Here is a 22698-nt window from a genome sequence, read left to right on the forward strand (position 1 = left end):
TTAAGGATTATAAAAGTTATATTTATTCACGATGCTACATTTATTGCATTCCCTTAGAAAAATGGAGAACTGTTTATGTACCCAATTTGCACATATAAAACTTTATACAAATTATGTGTAGCACATAAAGGCCTCTGGTACAGCTAAAATCCTGACACTACAATTTGGGTAATCCTGCTTCAGGGTCTCCAGTTTATCAAGTCTGTCCATAGAAAATAAAAACTGGAATTATAGTCAGTCTTGCTGCTCACACTTAGAAATTATTTTAAATATAATAAAATAAAATTTTCAATTACTCTGAAACCCAAAAAAGGTAAACGGAGGGAATACATTTTGTTACCAATCTCAATTTAACAGTATGACAAATTTACACCTTATTTTGGCTGGGTCTTTTTTAAAAAAGAAAATCGCCTTAGTTTTAACATTATCTTTCTAAGTTGTGGCTGCTTCAAGAAGGTAAGTCGTTAAAATATTTACCAAACAATTAAAAAATAATAATAATATTCCTTTTACAAAATGGTACAACAACACCTTAAGGAACCAGAAAATACTAAGTGTCTTTGGCTATACAACTAACAGGCCATTCTTCCAAAGAGAATAGGGCATATTCACCTCAGAACCAACTACAGAAACAGAAAGCATAACAGAAATATGCATAGAATTTAATGAGAGTTTGTCTTGCCTTTTTCCCATTCTACCCATATAATAAGCAAGGAGAATGCAATGCACACAATCTTCCCAGGTGAGACTCAATAGCACTACAAAGATACCCAAACTTCTGCAAAGGCAAAGTGAATTAAAACAATTACACAGCTAAGTGACGACTGAAGGGACAAATGTTATTTGCAATTTTTTTAACTTGTTTGCTTCTTTTCAAGCCTACAAGTGTAGAAATTATAGCTGATAAACAAAAGGTCACAATCTTCACAAATGGAACTATAATAGAAAAATAAATCAAATGAAACATTTATTAATAAATGAAGCCTATTTTATTACTTCAAGTGTTAATGATAAAAAAATTTCAGCACAGCTGTTGCATTTAAAAAAGTGAAACTACATACTATGTTTCTAGCTCGGTAAACAGATGGACCTGCTGTCTCTGAATGACATGACAATTGAGCATTGTACAGTACATCTCATGAAGACCCGTAAATTAAAGAACTACTGGTTTAAAGTTAGTGATTATGAAACAAATACATATTCATAGTTTGAGCTTCTTTTTTCTTCCTCGACCATCAGGTGCTCCGTCCATTTTACGTTTCTGTGTCTACAAGCAAACAGAAGGATTATCTTCATCACTAGAGCGCTACTAATGTGAAATACGTGGGAAGGCCAGACGGCACCTGACTAGTAACTGCCAATTAGTAACAGGTACTGGGTTTTCTTACTCAGAATAACCTTAATTCTCCAAATAATCTAATCCACATATTTTACTAACACAACAAAATTTTAATGCTAATAAAGTAAATGAATAGTTAACAATTAATTAGCAACAGTAAATCAATACACCAAACAAATGTAAAACATGCCCTCTTATCAAAAGAAAGTAGTAATGAGAAATATTTTGTGAGGTTACATAAATACCAGACGTTACCCACAGATATTCATTTACTCATGACTTCATAAATTGTTAAATAACAAAGTGACTTTTTGCTCAATTTTTGCTTTCATATTGCTAAGATATTACTGGGGCAATAAATCAAAACTTAGAAGTCAACAGTAAAGGCTGTAAAGGCCACTGCTTTCTTAAGATTTCTTTACATATTCTAAAATTATAACTTGTATTCCGAAAGGCAAGCTTAAGCTCTTGGCACTGATGAGACAGAACTCCCAGGCTCCCACAAATCCCTGCATTGTCAGCTACCATCATAATGTGATTTCCCCCCACAATGCAATCAGCTGCATTGATTATTATACTTTCTCAGCAATTTAAGGCCATACTATTTACTAAAAAAAAGACTTAACACATCAATAGTGTGTTCATTATGCCAAGTAATGTTCAAATTCTTGAAAAAAAAGTTCTCCAGGAAAATGTTTACATTTTCCTGAGTACTTACTGAAGGTTTTGGTCCTCTTTTCTTTTTCTCTGCCTTCTCCTTTTCTTCTAGTTCCATGTTTTCTCTTTCAATCAAGGTAATTAAGGTGTTACACCTCCTTTGGAGCTCCTGAGTTATAAACATAAATTTACATGGTAAACTTACAGATAGAAAATACAAGTTTTCATGATTTCAACTTCAAAACAAAGATGTTTTTATAGCGTAATATCACTTACATACACCTGAATAGATAATTATTAGTTTCTTTTGCATTATAAATTTTTTTCATATACAATCCAGGTTAGGATAAAGTATTCGTAAATTTTTCACTTCATTATTTAAGGCCATACTGTTGAGTATTCTTCATAAATCCTTCCTTCACTTAGGAACTGAAGCACTGAAAATGAACATCTCTTAATAAAAGCAATCCTGCTACTTAGTGTCTACGCCTGAGAACCACCACCACGTACATACAGAACTTAACAGTGTACATAGTTGAGGGTCAAAATCAACTAAAACTTTAGTAGAGGTACATATAATCTTTCCCTTAAAAGCATGACCAGTAGAATTATGGTAGTCGATGCACCACATGCCGCCTTTCCACTCGTGGAAAAAAAATCATAAAAACTTATGGTGAGTTCCAGCTCCTCTCTCTCCAGCAACCTATACAGGCTCCAAAAGGATCTGAGTGTAGTGTGGAAACAGTAAATAATCTTGAAGAAAAGAAGTCCATTTGTATCACTGCTGGGTCCTTACTGAGTAAAACTGGTTTTATCCTTGTCCTAAGTGGCATTACTACACAAATAATCGCAACAAAATCATTTTGAAATGTTATGGTATAGAATACAACCACATAACGTTTAGATATTTGCAACAGTAAGTCCAGAGAGAAGGCAGTATACTAAAGTTCTGTATTTCCTTTAACAGGTAAACTGAGACACACGTGCCAGAACATGTTACAGATATGCTGGGGTATGACTCTTCTTGGTTCTCAGGTGAGGATTATGGCTCAGTTGTTTATCCAGGGGCTAAACACATGTTACCAGTTCTTACGTGCGCCTTAACACGAAACATGTTGGGAAATAATACCAGCTCCTGGGCGGTGGTATTATACCTGTAAGTCAACGTGGCGCTGCATCTTGCTTCACTCACTACAAAATCACTCTTACTAACTATATGAATTGTTCCTACTTAAAAAGACATGAGAGCTTACAGCAACTGAATCTGTCTTCCCTAAGGTTTCATAAAACAGTAGCCTCCGTTGTTTATCAGTGGTCAAATATTTAAAGTTTGTGCCCTACGGCCCCATTGTGAAGAATGACAGTGTATTTTAAATACAGAGGGAAATCTTACTATAAAGTTGTTTAAACTTTGCTGTCTCAGTATATCTCAAAATTAAGACTACCGAATTTTTTTTTTTGGCATTATCATCCTGAAGAACACAAGATAAAGCTAAAAGTTCAAAGGTGATAAAGTATGTAAGAAAAGAGCAATTCAAAGCTAAACTTTTCTGAATTTTAACTTTAAATTTTAGGTCATTAGAAATGTAACTTGCTTATCAGAAACAGTTCGATATTGGGAATAAAAACAAAACCTAGCACGAAATCAGTACAGTGTTTTACTACATTAAGTTAGACTCGGGATTCTGATGGGCAGACACCTAAATGCAAGTCCTCTTTTTACAAAACCGAAAGTCAAATTTTAAAATTAAGACCATCATATTCAGAAATTGAAACTGACAGTGACATTTCCTCCTATTTGGAACCTGATTAAAGTTAACATAAAAAACTAGCCCTATCATACACAGTGATGTTAAAAGATGTGCTATTAAACGATGGAACCAAACACTCTTATGTTACCTATAATTTTAGGTTTTTATGTGGATGTGAATAGTTTAAGAAAAGTTTTAGGTATCTTGAAGAACATTAAACAATATACTTTGAACTATTTGCTACATTATTCAAAAAGGCCACAAATACTCACCATTGCAGTCCTGGACTTTAGAAACCAGTCAAATCTGAACTGAGGCGAGTTGCGAATACACTGTCGCAATTCATCATAAACATTTTCTTTGTCGAATCCAAGCTTGTGAAGCATACAGATCAGAAAACGATCCTCTTCTTCAGTATAGTTTTTCCCTTTGTTGGTACCATAAGATATTCTCAGCTGATGAAAAGGTGCTTTGTACCGTCCAATCTATGAAAAATCAGATTATGTATATTACATAAAATACAAATCCCGTGTAATCTATATTTTAAATTCAGCTTTAGTAAAGTTAGCTATAAATGCTGTATTCCAAACCAATTTTCTATCTAAAGCACGTCTATTATAACCTTTGTCCTGAAAATACTCTAGTCTTTACTGTTTTGAAAAGAAACACTGAGACTTTCTGACACTACGCAGCAAAGAGCTAGTTACAGTGACGGACCCGGACACGGCAACTGAAGTGCTGAGAGTACCTGTAATGCTTGGACGTTGCTGTCTGAAGGAAATTTTAATTTTAAATCATTTCTTTTCCTTTTTAAAAGTTATTTTAACTCTCATATTTACAGATAGAAGTTACTTTACTACCATATTACTATTCAAAGTACCTTTGTGTCAAGTGCTTTTTTGATACTAATTCTTCTTTGAATTCTTGCTTCTCCCCTTTCAATCTGAGCCATAATCTTCTCTATGTCCTGCAGCTCATTGCATCGTTCCCAGAACACAGCTGTAAAAGTTGGGCAGAGGGGATAGGTGGAAGAAGGGAAGAAATGTAAGTAACTTGTTATTATAATTGCTCTAATCTTTTATTGGCTAAGGATTAAGAAATGATTCCATTTCCCTTACATCTAATACTAGTAAATAAGTCACATAGTTACTTCTTAGTTTCCTTAACTATACAAAAGTAAGATGAGCTGGATGATTTAAGGATGATCTCCCAACTTTTAATTTTCCACTATTCTGAAGTTCTAAGTAGACTCATCACAGCACAACTGTACATCCACTTGACAACCCAGATGACTTCAGGAAACACAGAAACACATAATACTTGAAAAGTTATAAAGAGCAATGAAATAAAAATGAAAGCACGATTATTCAGTGACCTGCTCTTATTTCCTTGGTTACAGGATTAAAAAAAAATAATGATGCCATTTTAAAGAAGGGGAGATTTTCTCAGTTTTTAAAAAACACAAAATAAAACAAGGGACTAGGCTGAGGCAAAATTTAGCTTATCAAAACATAATTCAGAGTAAGGAAGTCTGAACTTTGCAACAGCTCTCCAAAAACTTGAGAACATTCTTATACCTATTAAAATAGTAGATGAATTACCTGAGTATTCAATGACTTCTTCTGGAGTTTTCCCTTCTACTTCCCTTGCTATATTTTCAATATCATCACGGCCCCACTTCTCATTAGCTTTGATAAACTGGTTAAAATCTCTCTTATTCCAATTAGTAAATCCCTTCAAAGTGAAGAAAACAAAATATATAACCACAGCACTCTGAACTTGAGGAAGAAAGCTAATAAACTACCAGTGCTGCTAGGTATTACAGAAAGTTTTCAGTTGCTCCCAGTTTTTTTTTTAAGTTCCTTTAAAGAGATAGCTTCTCATGTACATAGATGTGTACACACAGACATACACTTTTAACAATACAGCATATATTGTTAGATAGCAACACAACTGAATCTGAGTGGGAGAGTGAAGAATGCCACATGAGAAGGTGACATTTTTGCCGAGCTTTCAAGGAGTAGAAGTTTGCCAGAAGGAATGAACACAGATTAAGGAGCAAGTGGGAAAATAGAAGGAAAATAAAGCTTTAAAGGTATGTTAAGGCCAGATTCTGAAACACCTTGTTAAAGTACCAAGCAGAAATGTGTAATTGAGAGTAATGACTTAGTAGCAATATAGAAGATTCACAGGAAAGTAAAACTGGGAGAAAGGTGATCAAAAAGATACCCACTCTACCAAGGCTGGTGTAAATCTATAACCTTCTCAACCACCTCAACTAATGACAATCAAAATATAGCACATACCCATATGCCCAGGCCTCATCATCTCCATTTAATCCATTTCTGAAAGCAAAAACCTGAACTTCCTTTGTATATCCCAACACAACCTAACATGGAACCTTAGAAAATAACCATGACAAATTCTGTGTTGATTAAAGGCTATACCTGTGTTAGAAGCTTCTCTTTTTCCTCTAACTCTTCATCATTAAGGGGTTCAGCTTCATCAATTTTAAGCTGTTCTTCTTTCTGTGCCTGTGCTGCATTTGGAAGGTCAGGATTTCGAGGCACCTAAAAATACATATATATTTTTTTCTATGCCATCAATCAATATATTTTAGGAAGTATATGTGATGAACTAAACTCTTAATCAACTACATGACTTTTCACAAGTTTTAATCCAATCATGAAAGAAAATATACTGATATCTGGCACTTTTTCCTTAAGTTAAAAACACACCAGATTAGTAATGAGCAACGTATTATTTCTGTTACCTTGTACCCGATAGTTTTTCTGTAATAGAGAATTTCTTTTTCCAATAATTCAAATAGACGTGGAGGAAAGAACTGGAAATCCTGAACATTGGGCTGTTTTGGAGGTCGAGGAGCCTAAAGAAAAAATAGTACTGTTGGTAAAGAAAGAAACTATTCTACTTTCAATCTATAATATTTCCTTTGTTCTATAAACCACAACAGTGAATCCTCCAAACTGTATGTACCTTCCACTAAAACTGAACAAACATTAATCATTTTAAATGCATACCTTCAAAATGAACTTTTAGAAAATTAACAAAAGCTGAAGAGTACACTATAAGAAACACACAAGATCTAATTCTCAGTCTGATGCAAGAAAAGGAGTCTACACTTCCAATACTTTCAGATACTTCTGTGCTCAACTCACCTTGGGTGCTTTAGGTTCACTGACACGGAGAGCTTCCCTGAAATAGGCATCAACAGCATAGTTGGCTTTTCTTTCTCGTTTAGGTGGTTCAATCCACTCTGTGAATGCAATCTAGCACATGGGAAACAGCTCCAATCACCAACTTTTACTATATAGTCAAGAATCTTACACGAATGTCACTCCTAATATGTACGTCGCTACAACTGCTATTTATAAGTGCAGAGATGCAGATAAAATCAAGCTCTATGAGGCTAGGGACTATGCGATTAAACACACAGGATGGTGTCTAATGAACAGCACCGGCATTCAGCATTTTTTGACCAAATTAATGATAACTGGGTGGGAAAAAAGGTACAGAAAGTATGCTACAACCCAAATTTGGACAAATGTATATATATATAGCCTAGAAAAAATTCAGAGGACATACATGTCTAAACGTTAAAAGGCAAATCATTGGGTAGAATTATTTTTTTCTTCTAACCTGTAGGTATTTTCTAAATTAATCTATCAGATAGCAAGTATTACTTATGAAATTACATTGTTCCCTTTAGTTATTACCAGCCAATTCTGTTTTTCAAGTATCCCAAAATACTATAATCACCGCAACAACATATTTCACTGTAACAGTATACATACACTTTTAAAAAGTTTCAGAGTTTACCAACTGAAAATTTGGCATTCAATTTAACACAAAAATGAAAATGATTTAGATGTGAGTAAACAGAAATGACTGCTGTTTGAGACAAGGAATCAGACCTAACATTTAAATTCCAAATTTCAAGTAAAATAAAGTCTTCAATTGAGTTAACCAAAACCTCTTTCTAAATTACCTTTTGTTTTTCCCTATAATCTTCTCCTTCGAAGTTATACACACTCGACTCTGTATCCATCGTAAAATTTCTAAGTGAGCTTTCACCCATCTTGGAGAGCTTTTCATTCATCTCTGCGGTCTAAGAAACAGGAGAAACATCCCCTTAGATTGAGAATTTAAAAAGCATGAGAACTGTAGTCAAAACAAATTAGGCTTCACAGTACATAAAAACTTCTGTCTGTGGAAGAAATATTATCTATAACTCACATAACTATTTCCTCAGTCCTGGATTAAAATATTTTATATATTAAAAACATCATTTAATCTGCACCTTACCTTCTTTGCTCCTCTTTCCAAAATACCATCAATATCTTCATCAGTAATCTCACTTTCTTTTGAAGCAAATACATGCGTTGCCCCGTGCCTTATCATTTGAAGCATTTCGTCTTTCCCAATTTTGTTCAGATTCTGATCCACAAGTCTTCCTGAAAAAAGATGTTATTGTGTCATGTTAATCGAACTTTAGTTTCCTGGAAACTTGGAATTTTGAATGCTACATGTAATACCATGTAATTTTGCCTCAAACATCAATCATTTGTTTATTCACATCTGATAATTTTCATTTTTTGCATAAAATGCCAAATTCTAAATTGTAAACCTTGAATTATTTCTAAAGCTTATATTAATTTAGCCTACTAAATATCATCTTAATAAAATATATTCTTATATGAGGAGAATAAATAGTAATTTGGGATATTTGAAAATCAGAATAAAAAACTAAAAGTCTGGTAATTTTCTGATAAGCAGAAACATATTAGTGTTATTACTAATACTCCCAAATCAACTTTTTTCTACTTAGAAGAGTAAAGTACAAAATCCTTCATATTGCCAAACTTCAAGAGCCACTGACATATATTTCAATTTTTCTACTTCAACCAACTTGTGATGACTGGATAAAGATGTAAGTTGTTTTCTCAGATCCTAAATACTTGTATCATGGTTTTGGATCCCTAATGGGATGCACCACCAAATATCCAACTTTCAAAGTTAGGATATATCCAAAGAACATGTTTCTTAAAAGCTATCCCACTGCTTTAAAATGTTCTTAGGCTTACAGAAATTACTTCCCTGTTGGACATGAAGGGAGTTTTTCAGACAAAAAGTACTTGTGTATATTCTTGTATTTTTAATTATGTCCCTTAGCCCACAAAACAGTAACACAGAGGCATGCACCCAGGGCTTGCTATTTGACTGGCATATATGTGGGCAGGGGGAGTACGGAAACCAGCCATTACATCACTTGTGAGAAACCTCACTGTTTAGCAGGCCCCAAAAGTCCCCAGAAACTTTCCTAATTAAATATCTCACTGTAATGACCTCTTGATCCCCTGGATGAGTCACCTTCTAGATGTATAAACAGCAGACAAGTGACCTGCCTCTAACTCAGATGCCAACCTCAAGCTGGCATGAAGACCAAAGAAGGTAATATCCAATATTTAAATATTTAGCACATTGCTTGGTACAAAGTAGGCCCTCTATGTTAAGCAATTAATAACAAAAACTAATAAGCAGTCATTTATTGTCTTTACGTATACAGACACCCAGCTAACTCTATGGTTGGCATTATGAGAGATCAAAGAAATGTAACATTTCCTCCCTTACAAGGAAATTAAGAAACTGGTTGACAAAACTAAGACACACAAATAGAATTATCCATGTACAATTTATATCTCTTAGCTTTATAGACAGCTAAAATACCTCTGGTCACGATGCAACTGGCAAAGAAAAGAATCCTATGATGTGGGCCTGAGGTTATTGAGGTTTTTGGTACCCCACCGCCCCATTTTTCCTATTTTATATATCCCATCAGCAACATTAAGCTTCCTTCATGAAAACAAAAATGTCTTGAAAGCTGATACGGCATAACAACTTGAAGTTCCCTTCAGTTAATCTAAAATAAAATCTCTCACCATCTAGCCCTATTTACGTAAGTGTTTATTCTGTGTCTCGCTCTCACTAAATTATACTTTAAAGTAAGAATATTGGTTAGTTTCAGTCACCAATGTATTTTCAGCACTAAAACAGTGCCTGGCAGCTGGTGCTCACTAAACAGTTGCAGACCAGAAAAAAGAATGGTTTTATTTTTATCTCTTCATTATCACCCAGAGTAATCAACAGAGTGTTAGTACATGTAAATCATACTCACCACAGCTCTATTTAACATGCACTACACTGAATGCTGGCTATTTTATATACATTATCGCCCCTTTAATCCTTAAAAATCCCAAACAGAAGTTCTCCCCACTTAATAGATGAAGACACAGGCTCAGAGTTAACTAGCGGAGTCAATATTCAAATTTCAACCTTGTTGAGCCCAAACCCATCTGCTTAGCAAAACTGAAGCTTACATTAGTCTGGAATATAAAATTGTTGGCTCACAGCTTGATTTAATACATGTTTAATAATAAGAATCTCCTAAAAAAAAATCCAGGGAAAAAAAATTATCAATCCAACTTGGAAAAATTTTAAAGTCCTACAGCTCACCTTGTTGAATGACTATTGAATCCAGCCTGAGTTTCATCTCAGCACGTTCCACTATTCTTTCTTCTACTGTGTTATCAGTTATGAAGCGGAACACTCTGACAGTCTTGGTCTGTCCAATTCTATGGGCTCGGTCCTAGGAAAACAATCATGTTATTTTGAATATAGTTAAAAATTCACAGTAAGTAACATCTGAATGTGTACACTGAGAAAATTTAAATATTCTCAAATTTAAAACTTTTAAATATGTAAAAAAAAAACTAAAATAGATTTATACTCCATTAACATTTCTTAAATTCTCAAAGTTTCTCAGTTTCAATCAAATTAATTGGTTATTTCACAGTAAAAACTTTAAGGAGGCATAGAAAACATCAGAGTTGCTCAATATGTGAGAAAGTACCATATTCATTTTACTATGTTATATTGAGAAAAAATACACATAACATCTCTAGGCAACACAAAAATTATAATTTTTAAGTTTGATGATAAAAAAGGTTTTTAGAGGGGAGGGTATAGCTCACGTGGTAGAGCACATGCTTAGCATACACAAGGTCCTGAGTACCTCCTCCAAAAACAAGTAAGTAAACCTAACTACCTACCTCCACTAAAAAAAAATCAATGAATTAAAAAAAAAAAAAAAAAAAGCTATTCTAAAAAAAGTGTTTTAAAAATCCTTTTTCTTAGATTTAAATTTAAAATGTTTTTCTACCTAAATCAAATCTAAATTTTCATTGCTATTAGGGAAAGAAGTGACACGAATACCAAACTCCACAAACAATATAAAAATCCTAGTCTTTAAGCAGTACACCACTACATACAAATAGTCAAATTAATTTGAATTCCATTTTGTTTAACTCCTGGCGAGGTCACAAAAGACATTCCTACAAAGCATCCCCGTTTCTAATTGATCAGTTTTCCCCAGCCACTCTTGCAAAGAGTCACAGCATGAAACTGACCAACACCAAAGATGTAACAGCTGGATTTATAATATGGCCAAGTTACTAGCAGTATTAAACTTAAGAAATTGTAAATTTTCATATTAATTTACAGGTCATAAATTTTCTCAACATAAGAATAATCTTATCTGAACAAGATACTCCCACACATGGGCCTAAATTTTAAGCATCTAATGTAGACAGGCAAGTTAGTAGCTCTCCAAACCTGTTTCCTCCTAGGACACAACTGTACTATCCTTGACCAGTTCCCTTGCAGTCAGTTATGCTATGACAGAGTGCTGATCTATGAATGTGAGGACACTTTCAGTTCTGACCCATAAAAAAAGCCCTGGCAATCCTCAGCTTTCTCTCCTCCCCTTTCTGCTAACAGGATACAGGGGACACAACAGGACTCTAACGATATGCCAAAGCTGTAAGATGGAAATCCCCTGATTTAGATCGAAGATCACCAGCAAAATACTTTTACTGAACTGTTAGGTCAGAGAAAATAAAATTCTACTGGATTAAGTCACTGACATTTATAGACCATTTATTAGCTTAGTCTAACTAAAACATGTTAAGCACAGAATATATTTATTTGTTTTCTCTCTTACCATAGCCTGAAGATCTACTTGGGGATTCCAATCTGAGTCATACAAAATTACTACATCAGCAGTAGCAAGATTGATGCCAAGACCACCAGCACGTGTGCTTAACATGAAAACAAACTTTGTGCTGTTTGGCTCATTGTATGCATTGATGGACTCCTGTAAACATAAAATTTTTTTCAATGTCAGAAAAGTATTTTATCTGATAGTTTTTAAATCTCCCCTCCTCAGATGTTACTCACTTGTCTCTCATCATGGGGTGTCTGCCCATCCAATCTACAGTACTCATAATTTCTCCACATGCAGTAATCTTCCAAAATATCCAATACTCTTGTCATCTGACTAAAGATTAGGACTCGTGAACCTGTTGGCAAATTCAACAGCCCATTATCAGAAGCTTCAAAAGTAAAAAAATAAATATATTCAAAATTTAAGGTTATATATTCAAAACCAAGACTAACCAATTACCCCTTAGTTCCAGGTTACCTAGTTGGTTATAAGAAAACAAACTGTACAATATTTATGATACAAATCAGTCGCTCCTCACATGCTTCCCGTCATGGCACAAATAGGAAAGGGCAGAACTTATTTAACACACGAAGGGAAACAGAAAAGAGCATTTGCCTCTGGTCTGGGAGGTCTTGCCATTCCAAAGGCTGAGAGAATCATTATCTTTTTATCCCATTTACTTAAAAATAACCTTCTACCACAACAACTCTTTCCTGTGGATGGCCCCACATAACCCACAACACACACCCAATATACCCTGGTCTCGGTCCAATCCTGAAGACCCATTCCACATGGAAGGACCATAACTGTGCCTCACATCTACAAATGATCATCCTTCACTTATGCCATGACTCAAATTACTCCACTGCCTTCCATTTCTTCAGTCAGCTGCATAATGCCTTCAGCAGGATGAATGAAGACAAAGGGATCATTTTGAAAAATAATGAGTATGAAATTATCTTGTCTTAAAAGCTGAGGCCAGTAATCTGCTCTTGTCCCACCTTCCCATATCCTAACTGCAAACAGATGGTCAGCAGTCTCCTACCAAGTTCTTGCCACTCCTCCCCACATATTCAATTTCTTCAATTAGTTTTCAAGTATAGTATTTTAGAAAATACATTTCAAAAAAAAACACGGTATAAAAAGGGGAAAGAACAGTATTCCAATTCATTGACAACTCCTACAATGTTTTCAAAAGTCAGTATCCTAGAGGAGATTTATCTACTGGTACAATTTTCATAGACCAAGATACACAAATGGAGAAATTTAAAACCTGACTGTATACTTCATATTACAGAACGAATAATTTGTGTATGAAATGCCTTGATATCTGGGATTTGGTTCAAAATAATCTGGGAGGAAAAAAGCAGGTAAACAGTATGGATGAAAACAAGTTTTGCCATGAGTTTATAATTGCTAAAGCTGGCCTCATACTGAATTCTCTCCGTACTTCTGTGATTTAAGTATCTGTACACATACTTAATTTCATATAAAACCCCAGCACATTATAAATAAACTACCGTGAACACACCACCGTCTCTCAAAGGCTCTGGGAACTGCGTATGGGTAGAAAGCATCCTCGGCATTTTGTAACAAGAAGTTGATGTTTCTGGGAAAGCATGTATAAAATGAAAACTCTTCCCCAAAATCCAGGGAGTGTGGCCGCCCTAACAACCAATCACTTTCTAAAAGTTGTAAGGCTTAAAATTGGGGGACAAGTGGAGCTCATATAATGGACAAAAGTTTTTAAATGTACCAGAGTAGTCATTTCATTGTGCAACACTCGCTCATTTTAACATCAGAATCTTAAAACAGCTTCTATCACTTCTCCATCTGATACCAGTAACATAGGTACCTTGTTCTTTTAATTTAGGGAGCAGTTTGTCTAACACCACCATTTTGCCACTGTTGGTAACTAGATGCATGTCCGTTGTATAAGGTGGACCAGGTTCAGCTCCATCAAAGAGATATGGATGATTACAGCACTTCCTCAACTGCATGAGAATGTTCAATAACCTCATTTTGTCCATCTTCCCTGCAGAGTTGAGTATATCTATATCCTTCATTAATATCCGAGTGTACCTATTGAAAAGAAAAACATTTTCAGAGGGCTCAAATGTTCCCAGACCAGTCCTTGCCACTTCACATACTTAATCCCCTTCCCCATCTCAACCCAAAAATACCTGTAAGAAACAACCCATCAATTTCTAAGGTGTGGTTGGGTGTCTATCACCTATAACCTCTTTCTTTTTTCTTCTGTTTTTCTTTCTTGCCCCCATGTTCTAACGTTCACATTTCATGCTTTGGGCCTTGAGGTTCCCCCAAATTAAATTAATCTCCTTGGGATAAATTGAAACAGAATGAAACAGTATGATACAACATTTATAAGTAATAAAGCAAAACTTAATCGTAAGTTGTAAACATAATTTTAATTTGTAGTCTTTTCCGACAGAAGAGTACCACTATTCCATTATTATTCAATGTAACTAGTGTAGCATCTGGGTAAGGACATTAAGATCTAAGGACAGAAAAAAATCATGAGAGTATAAGGCATGATGATGAAAATAAGATGAATACAATGAGATTTAAATATAAGTAAAAGCGCATAGGGTAGTGGGGCAGTTAAGCTAAGGCTGGATTATAAAAAGCCTTGAGTGTATACTAAGAAGTTAGATATTATCCTAAAAGAAAAAGCAATCTGTCTAAACACCAAAGTTTCAGGACCTAGAATCCTCTGAGCAAAATAACTTAAATAACCTAAGCCATTTATGCTTAACAATTCGAATTACAGGGCACAAGTCAGACCTTTCCATCACAATTCTAACTGATACTAAGTTCACCAGTGTTTTATAACTAAAAAAGATTTCTCTCCTCAGCATTGACTCGTCTTAATTCTATATTTGAGAGCCATACAGGACAAGCCTAACATCTTTCCTACCCTATAAAAACCTTTCAAAAGTTTTGAGGACATTTCGGATGGTCATCCCTTTCCCAGATACATGCCCATTTCTTTGCCGTATATCCTTTCTGTCCTCTGATCAACAACTCCAGCCCCTTGCAAATACTTATCAGTATTAAGTATGGAACTGAATATAATTGAGATGTTGTATAACCAGTAAAGAACAGGATAGCTACTTATTCCCCTCCTCTGAAAACTAGGTACCTTGTTCTTTCAATTTAGACTGAGTTCAATCCATCAAATGGAATTCCTTGAAAACACAAATTAGGCAAACAAAATATAAACCAAAGTTAGCAAAGAATCAAGAGTGATTTCAAAAATATCTCAGAACATACCATTCCCTTTGCATTTTGCTGAGCCCCACATAGATTTTTACTTCCTTCTTTGGAGGCAAGCTCTTTTCAACATCAGCCTTAATTCGACGAAGGAGGAATGGACGCAAAACCTTAAAAGAGCAAAAAGAAATGGAGGTGACCTTATCTGTAATAAAGCAGCATTTCAGGATCTCAAAATTGTCTATTAAATACATAGAAAAGAAATTTATCTGCCTGAGTATCAAATGGTTCTTAGACTTCTCCATTCCAAATGTGTAATTTATTATTACTGATTTTCTGAAGAGTAATATTAGGATGATTATTTATTCAATATATATAACTATATACTTGATATAGTTCATAAAATATTAAAATAGCACATTTTAAAGATGGTATTTTCAACATTCACAGCCTTTCAGGATTAAAACTAGTTACCTGAATGTAGACTAAGATTGCTTAGAAATGGCTAGGTCCACATTAAGATGTCTTCATGGTTATAGTCTTTAAATGTACTATCTTTTTCTTATGGAAATACACCAAACATAAAGTACACAAATCATGACTATACAGTTCAATACATTTTAATTAAGTAAACATACTCATGTAACCATCTCCTAAATAGAACATCCCATAAATCGTTCTGTAACCTTCTCAGTGACGATCCCCTTTTTTCTCCACACAGGTAAGCAATATTTTTATTTTGTAACATCATAAACTAATTTTGCCTGTTTTGAATGTTATATAGACTCATACAGTTTTTGGCCATTTATATCTGGTTTCTTTTACACAACATTGTATCTATAAAGCTAAAGATATCCTTTTATTTGTTCTATTTATACTAGCTTATAAAAATACAATCATCACAAACATATTAAACCCCAAGTTAGGTCATGAAAGACCTTGTATGTCATGCTTACATGCTTTATCTCGCTGGCCAGAGTATCATAATCTGGGGTCTGTTAAGAGAAATTTCTATCTTCCTACCAACTTCTACTTGTGAATCTTCATAGGAAGGAACAAAGCCATATTTCACAGTAAAAACATATCAACTCTACTTACAATGCACTATTTGCAGCTGCTTTTATAGTTACTGGATTTAAGAACAACAGAGAGCTCTTTAGCCTTTCAGAATACCTGTTAGATTCTTCTATGGGATGTAAATGGAAATAAGCTTTAAAAACTTGTCTGTTTTAAGTCCTTATGTAACTCTTCTTTCCCCCACTGAACTTTTTTTTTTTTTTTTAACCCTAAGGGATTACTTTTTCCCTTCAGTAAGTTAGGATTCCACCCCAGGTTCTAAGGCAAAACTGCCATACATTACCCACTCCCCCCATCAGAAAATCAAGCAGTTATGTGGGCAGGATTCAAACAGATCAAAGCCACTGTTTTTTGTAAACAGAAAAATAATCCACTAACTTAAAACTGTATAATTTTTTTCCCATTAGAAACATGCTCTTTAACCCTACTCCAAAATACTTACCATATGAAGCCTTTCAACTAGCTTTTGATCCCCAAGGCAATTGTTCGTATCAAACCAGGAATCAAAGTCCTAGATTAACAAAAAATATATTAAGATCAGAGATAATATTAGCTACAAATACCCTATTATGCTAGTTATATAGCATGTAACAATGATTTCTAAAATTAATGAAAGGCAAAAATCATTTAGTTCAATTCCTTATTTTTCAAGTGTGCTGTCAGCAATTAATTTTAGAGCTAGTTTGAGAATCATTTTACCTCCTAAACATTTTTCTCAAAAAAAGTCAAGGTGACAAGTTTCAGAGAGAAAAGAAAACAGTTGGAAATCAAGATTTATAGAATTAGAAAATCAATATTCTTAAAAAAAAATCCTTCAGTTTCAGAAAAGCTTAAACATTAAAATCACTTCAGTTTATTCTCGAAGATCACTCACACTACTCAAATACAAAGTTTCCAGAGCAATGTCACTTTTAATTAAAGCTACTAAAAGTGAAATTGAGATTACCAGCATTTTACTGTATTTGGGTAGGATATGAACAAGGACAGTTTCCCTATCCTTACTTCTTTAGCGTATTAATTATATGCAGCCGACCCTTTAACAATGCAGAGGTTAGGAGCACCAACACTCCACGCAGCTGAAAATCCACCTATAATTTAGTCAGTCCTCCAACTGCAGATCACACAGTACTGTAGTATTTACTAATGAAAAAAAAAAATCTACATGTAAATGGACCTGTCTAGTTCAAACTTGTGTTGTTCAAGGGTCAACTGTATTTGCTTTGTTAGTAAACATAATCTTAGAATTCATGTGTTAATCAAAACAAAGCTTTAACAGTAAGTATTAAACAAATACAAGTGTCAATGTAAGAAATTATCTCAAAAAAAAATACGTAAAAGCAGAAATAAAGTAGCTTGCAGACACTGATTAAATGTCTTTCAAGAACACAAATTTCTCTACTCTTAAAAATGATCCTTAACATAACATAACAAGGCAAAATTAACACCTTTTTGGAACTTACTGGAATACGCTCTTCAAAGCCACACACACACTACAACAATGGGAGCAAAGGTTCAAAAATGAACTCGAGTCCAACAAAAAACTGAAATTACGAACAGCACAGACTCTCAACATAATACATATTATATTCCTAAGTACAATCAATAGGTCAAATAGCTAATTAACCATTTCTATCACTGGAAATAATTTATCGAAGGTAAAGATTAGGTTCTATCTTTGCTGGACCATAAAAAAGAATGGCTAGACAGATTTCACCAAACTTGAAGGCCATCTTGGGTAGAGGCCATCCCTGGGGACCTAAAACACAGGCAACATGAAGTATACAAATTCACCTGGGGACTACCCTGATCACCACCTTAAGAACATAAGCAGTCCACCTAGAGCCACTGAAACAATGTCAGGCCAACATGACCATCAAAGAAGAATGGGAATCTATGACATTCTAGAGAGAATAAACCATGATTTATAAAATGAGATTAAAATTGAAAGGCACAAAAGTAAACTGTCAGAATGCATACTAAACCTGGTAGATTACACTAGGATAACTACCTGAAAGTGTGAAAAATAAATTATCATCTCAAGCAGTGCTTAAAGGCAGGCCAATTCTTTTTTTCTTCTCCTAGTTTCATTAAGATAAATTGTTGTACAGCACATACAAGTTTAAGGTGTACAGCACAATGATTTGACTTACACATCATGAAATGATTACCCAATGTTTAGTGAACACCCATCCTCTCACAGATACAAAATAAAAGAAATAAAAAATTTCCCTTGTAATGAACTCTTAGGATTTATTCTCTTAACTTTCATATATTACATACAGCAGTGTTAATTACATTTATCATGCTGTACATTACACCTCTAGTACTTATTTCTCTTATAACTGGAAGATAAGCAAGTACAATAAACTTTGTACATTTTGACTGCCTTCATCCAATACCCCTTCTCTCCACCCTCTGCCTCCGCCACAAATCTGACCTCTTTTTCTGAGTTCGTTTGTTTTTCTCAAGTAGGCCAATTCTATTACAAAAAATGTATAGTATTAAATAAACTATTATTATCTCAACCAGAAAATAATAAGAAATACTCACATCAGCTGAATTAAAAACATCTGGCAACAAAAAATTAAGGAGTGACCAAAGCTCATGCAAGTTGTTTTGAAGAGGTGTTCCAGTTAATAATAGCCTATTTGTAGTCTTGAATTCCCTCACTATTTCTGACAACTGAAAGAAACAAATTCATCATTAGAATGAATATTCTGCATATTGATCAAATTCTAAATGAAGGCACAAATGATTTTCACATCTAAATATCAAATTACCTTAGATTTTTCATTTTTGATCCTGTGAGCTTCATCTATAACTAAGTACCTCCAATTAAATTTTTTGAAAACAGATTTCTCTTTAATAAGCATTTCATAAGATGTTACACATACATCCCATTCTCCTGGTAGTAAAACGTCTCTGACAAAAGCAGCCTGTGTAGCAAGAGGGAAAAAAAATACATTTAAATACATTAAATTTTACTAATGACAAGGATATAATTCAATGTAAAAGGGATGAGAATATTAAAAAGAAATTGAGTTATAGCTATGGTATGCAAGCAGTGAGAACCAGCTCAAATTAACTTCAGTAATCGTATGTGTAAAAAGTAACTGGCAAAATTCAATAGACTAATTCTTAAATGTCTTCCTTCCTTGATTCCCCTAGGTGCTGAAATTCGTATGACACAGCTGTCTAGGCAAAGGATAGTTTTCTGACGTGAAGGTATTACGGACTAAAGGCTAATTTGCAGTAAGCATTTCATTCCTTTCATGTTTACAGATCTAGTAAGACATTGCTATTATCTCATTTTACAGGTGAGGAAACTAAAGCAAAGACTAGTTTAAAAATTGAGTTTCGAAGCAAAAAAAAGCAATTTGGTAACTTAAAATACCCAAAGTATCTATAAAGGAAGAAAAGAAACCTAGAATCATCACTGATAGCTGAATGAAGGGAAAATGAAATTATGTACAGTCACATACTGTATGAGTACATTTAAAAATCTTTCAATACAGTACAAGTACATTTTAAAATCTAACTTTATATTCTTAAGTGTCATTGTTATTTCTGTATCTTCTAAAAAGAATGTGACAACTGACAATATTTTGACTGATTTCAAGAGGTATCATATCAACCCACCAAATTACTAATTATTTTTACTATTTACCATTACAAATTACTATTCTGTGACTACAACCATTATACACAACAATCTAAAAATCTGGCTTCTCAAACTTCCAACCACCTCACAAACTCAAAACTTCCCTTAAAGTAAGAAAATACTTCTAGAATGGGAACACAGCCTTTTATTTTATAACCATCCCCAAAAAGCAGGAAAAATGAACTATACTCTTACAGCTTTCTATAGTCTACAATTCCTTTTCCCCAGTATGAGTCTTAACCAACAAGTTAACATATTTGTGAAGACTGTTTATTACTGGACCCTTTCTCTTATCCCTCCTCTAGTTAACCCCACCCCCAAACCTAAAATCAAATTCTTTTAATACCAAAAATGTAATGAAATATGAGAAACTTACTCTTTGGTCTTTATCTCCTATTAAACAAACAGATCTAAGTGTTGGTACCCATCTCTTGAATTCACTCATCCAGTTGTGTAGGGTAGACTTAGGAACCAAAACCATATGAGGACCAGGAATGTTTCTATAGTGTTTCATGTACCCAAGAAGAGAAATTGTTTGAAGAGTCTTTCCCAGGCCCTAAAAGAATTAACCACAAAGCAATGAAAAACAAAAATAAAACAGACTTCTATATTTATACTTCCTGAATATACAGAAACATTTTAAAGAAAAGCTACGTGTATAGCTAACAAAATGGTGAGAACTTGCTACGTGTCAAGACTATGAGTGTTATGTCATTTAACCTTCATAAGATGTCTTTGAATGTTTTTTGAAGGAGGTACTACTACCATCTCTGTAAGGCCCAGATGTTTGAATTGACTTTTCCAAGGTCACCCAGCAGAGCTAGAATTGAAACCTATTTCTTTAGACTTCATACTTTCTCCAAGCAATTGTTTTAGCACTATAGTTACAGGGAAACTTAAAGTTATGTAGTGAAACTTATGTAGTGAATACTACATAACTAGTAAGTAGTAAACAAGATACAACGTTTTATGAGATAGAACTGTACAAGCTACCATCATGGAGAAAATATTTATTGATGACATTCAACTGACCCTACCTGTGTTTTACAGAAGTGGGGGGAGATGGCTAAATCATATTACAAAAGTCAACCAAAGGCAAGTTTCTCAAAATGTATCAACTTTTAATTTATTACACTTTCATAAATAATAATTAAGTACAGATCACGCTTAGGCAACTAAAGTGAGCTTACTCCAGTCTGACAGAAGATTAGTTTGCTAACAGTTTTAGAATATAATCAATAAAACTATATGTTATAAGCCTTAACCTTTATAAATCTCATGATATACAAGGTTTTAAATCACACAAAAAAATTTTTTTTTCTAAAAAGCTACCAAACACATACCATTTCATCTGCAAGGATACCATTGATGCCGTTCTCGTACAAAGAAATGAGCCAGTTTAATCCTCGGACCTGATAATCTCTCAGTTTACCCCATTTTACATCTAGGAACAAAAGAAAAATCAAGTGTACATTTTAAAGACAAGAAATACATGTGGGCAGCCCCATTCATTTGATTCTCAGAGGTTTAACTTAGCCTTACACACATATGCTAATTCTGACTTTACTTTCTATACTAGGTTTTAAGAATGGGAATTCTCCAAGTTCCAAGGCACTAGAGGTAGCTGCTATGGCCTAGTGGAGGAGGAGCAGATGGATATGGAAGACAACAGAGTACAGGAAACATGACTGTAGGCATCAGAGTACCCCACATCACTCATTTCCTGTTCCCCATTTATTGCTCCTAGAGACTCTTTGGCCTCTTTATTCCCTTTTTTAATGTTACTCCAAGTGTTTCTAGCCAAGCATCTTCAACTTCTCTGATGACCCAAACAGAGGTTCTCTGGGGACTGTTTTCCTCCTAATAAAGGGGAAACGAATTAAGAGATTGTTTTTCTTTTACCCTTCTACAAGTTACTTTACCAACAGGTCCTATAAAGAGAGACAATCTCTCTTTCAGGGTTTACTGTAGTATTCTCCATCCCAGAATAATTACTGAGTATATGGATCACAATAAACTCAACTTAAAAAAAAAAGGACATTCTATATTCCATCCCCTTTTCAAAAACACTGCTTTGGGATGAAAAGCTAATCAATGCTGGGAAAACCAGTTACAGTGTAGGAATGTAAGAGGTAACCCAAAATAATTCAAATTTCCTTTCCTCCCCCTTATACCAGCTATCTGGCTCTGGCCTCTAGCTTCATGAAGAAATGGAAACTGGGTACTCTGCAGCCAAAAAAATCTGAAGGTACACACTTTAAACAGACTGCTGAATTTCTAACCAGATCCTGTCTTCTCTGAAGTAGTTTGCTAAGAGTTCAAGGTTTCAGTTAATTAAATAACAAATCCAAAATTATGTCCTATATTGAACATTGTGAATTTTTTTGCTCACAACCACTGTGCTCACAGAAACTTGTCATCAAGTGAAACAGAGAAAGGAGGTTGGAAAGAAAAAATGCTAGGCTTCAGTAAAGACAAATGTGCCACCAGACAATCAAGATTTTTTTGTAGGTAAAACTTAAACCTGGTTAAAACCAGGTTTTCTTTTGGAAAACCATTAATAACAAGTACATTTGGGGAAAAAATTTAAAACAAATACAAAATCAGGAGGTAAGTAAAGGAAAGTCTTCATGAAGTACCTTTTTTTACACAAAAGTTTTCTTATCTGGGGCAAATATAAAGCAAAAGCCTAGTCTTGCATGTACATTTGGGCAACAATAAACACAATGGCATTTCACACTCCTTTGAAATATAGCACTACTATCATACTAATATACAATAATTTCCATCCAAAAAAATCTTGTTCATTTCACAATAAACTTCAAAAGACTATTAAAATTTCCCTTTATAAGCTAGCAGCCAAGACAAATCCAAAACAGTAACTAAAGGATGTCTC

At 34.2% G+C, this 22698-nt stretch overlaps 1 protein-coding gene across 1 annotated transcript in view; it reads right to left on the reverse strand.

Moving 5' to 3' along the window:
• SMARCA5 (SWI/SNF related, matrix associated, actin dependent regulator of chromatin, subfamily a, member 5) overlaps nt 1–22698 on the reverse strand; it is a 33966-nt gene continuing 11268 nt past the window's right edge. Inside the window, exons 5-24 of the mRNA XM_010983763.3 lie at nt 21146–21246; nt 20179–20358; nt 18922–19077; nt 18692–18823; nt 16584–16652; nt 15125–15234; nt 13686–13912; nt 12064–12185; nt 11828–11980; nt 10282–10414; nt 8074–8222; nt 7757–7876; nt 6927–7037; nt 6521–6634; nt 6195–6317; nt 5349–5481; nt 4628–4746; nt 4020–4232; nt 2058–2165; nt 1–1267 (exon numbers count right to left, since the gene is read on the reverse strand). Of these exons, the coding sequence (XP_010982065.1) occupies nt 1202–1267; nt 2058–2165; nt 4020–4232; nt 4628–4746; nt 5349–5481; nt 6195–6317; nt 6521–6634; nt 6927–7037; nt 7757–7876; nt 8074–8222; nt 10282–10414; nt 11828–11980; nt 12064–12185; nt 13686–13912; nt 15125–15234; nt 16584–16652; nt 18692–18823; nt 18922–19077; nt 20179–20358; nt 21146–21246 (2639 nt within the window). The 3' untranslated portion in view covers nt 1–1201. The remainder of the gene's footprint in view (nt 1268–2057; nt 2166–4019; nt 4233–4627; nt 4747–5348; nt 5482–6194; nt 6318–6520; nt 6635–6926; nt 7038–7756; nt 7877–8073; nt 8223–10281; nt 10415–11827; nt 11981–12063; nt 12186–13685; nt 13913–15124; nt 15235–16583; nt 16653–18691; nt 18824–18921; nt 19078–20178; nt 20359–21145; nt 21247–22698) is intronic.

The sequence above is a fragment of the Camelus dromedarius genome, chromosome 1 (assembly GCF_036321535.1).
Source record: "Camelus dromedarius isolate mCamDro1 chromosome 1, mCamDro1.pat, whole genome shotgun sequence".
Taxonomy (NCBI): Eukaryota; Metazoa; Chordata; class Mammalia; order Artiodactyla; family Camelidae; genus Camelus; species Camelus dromedarius.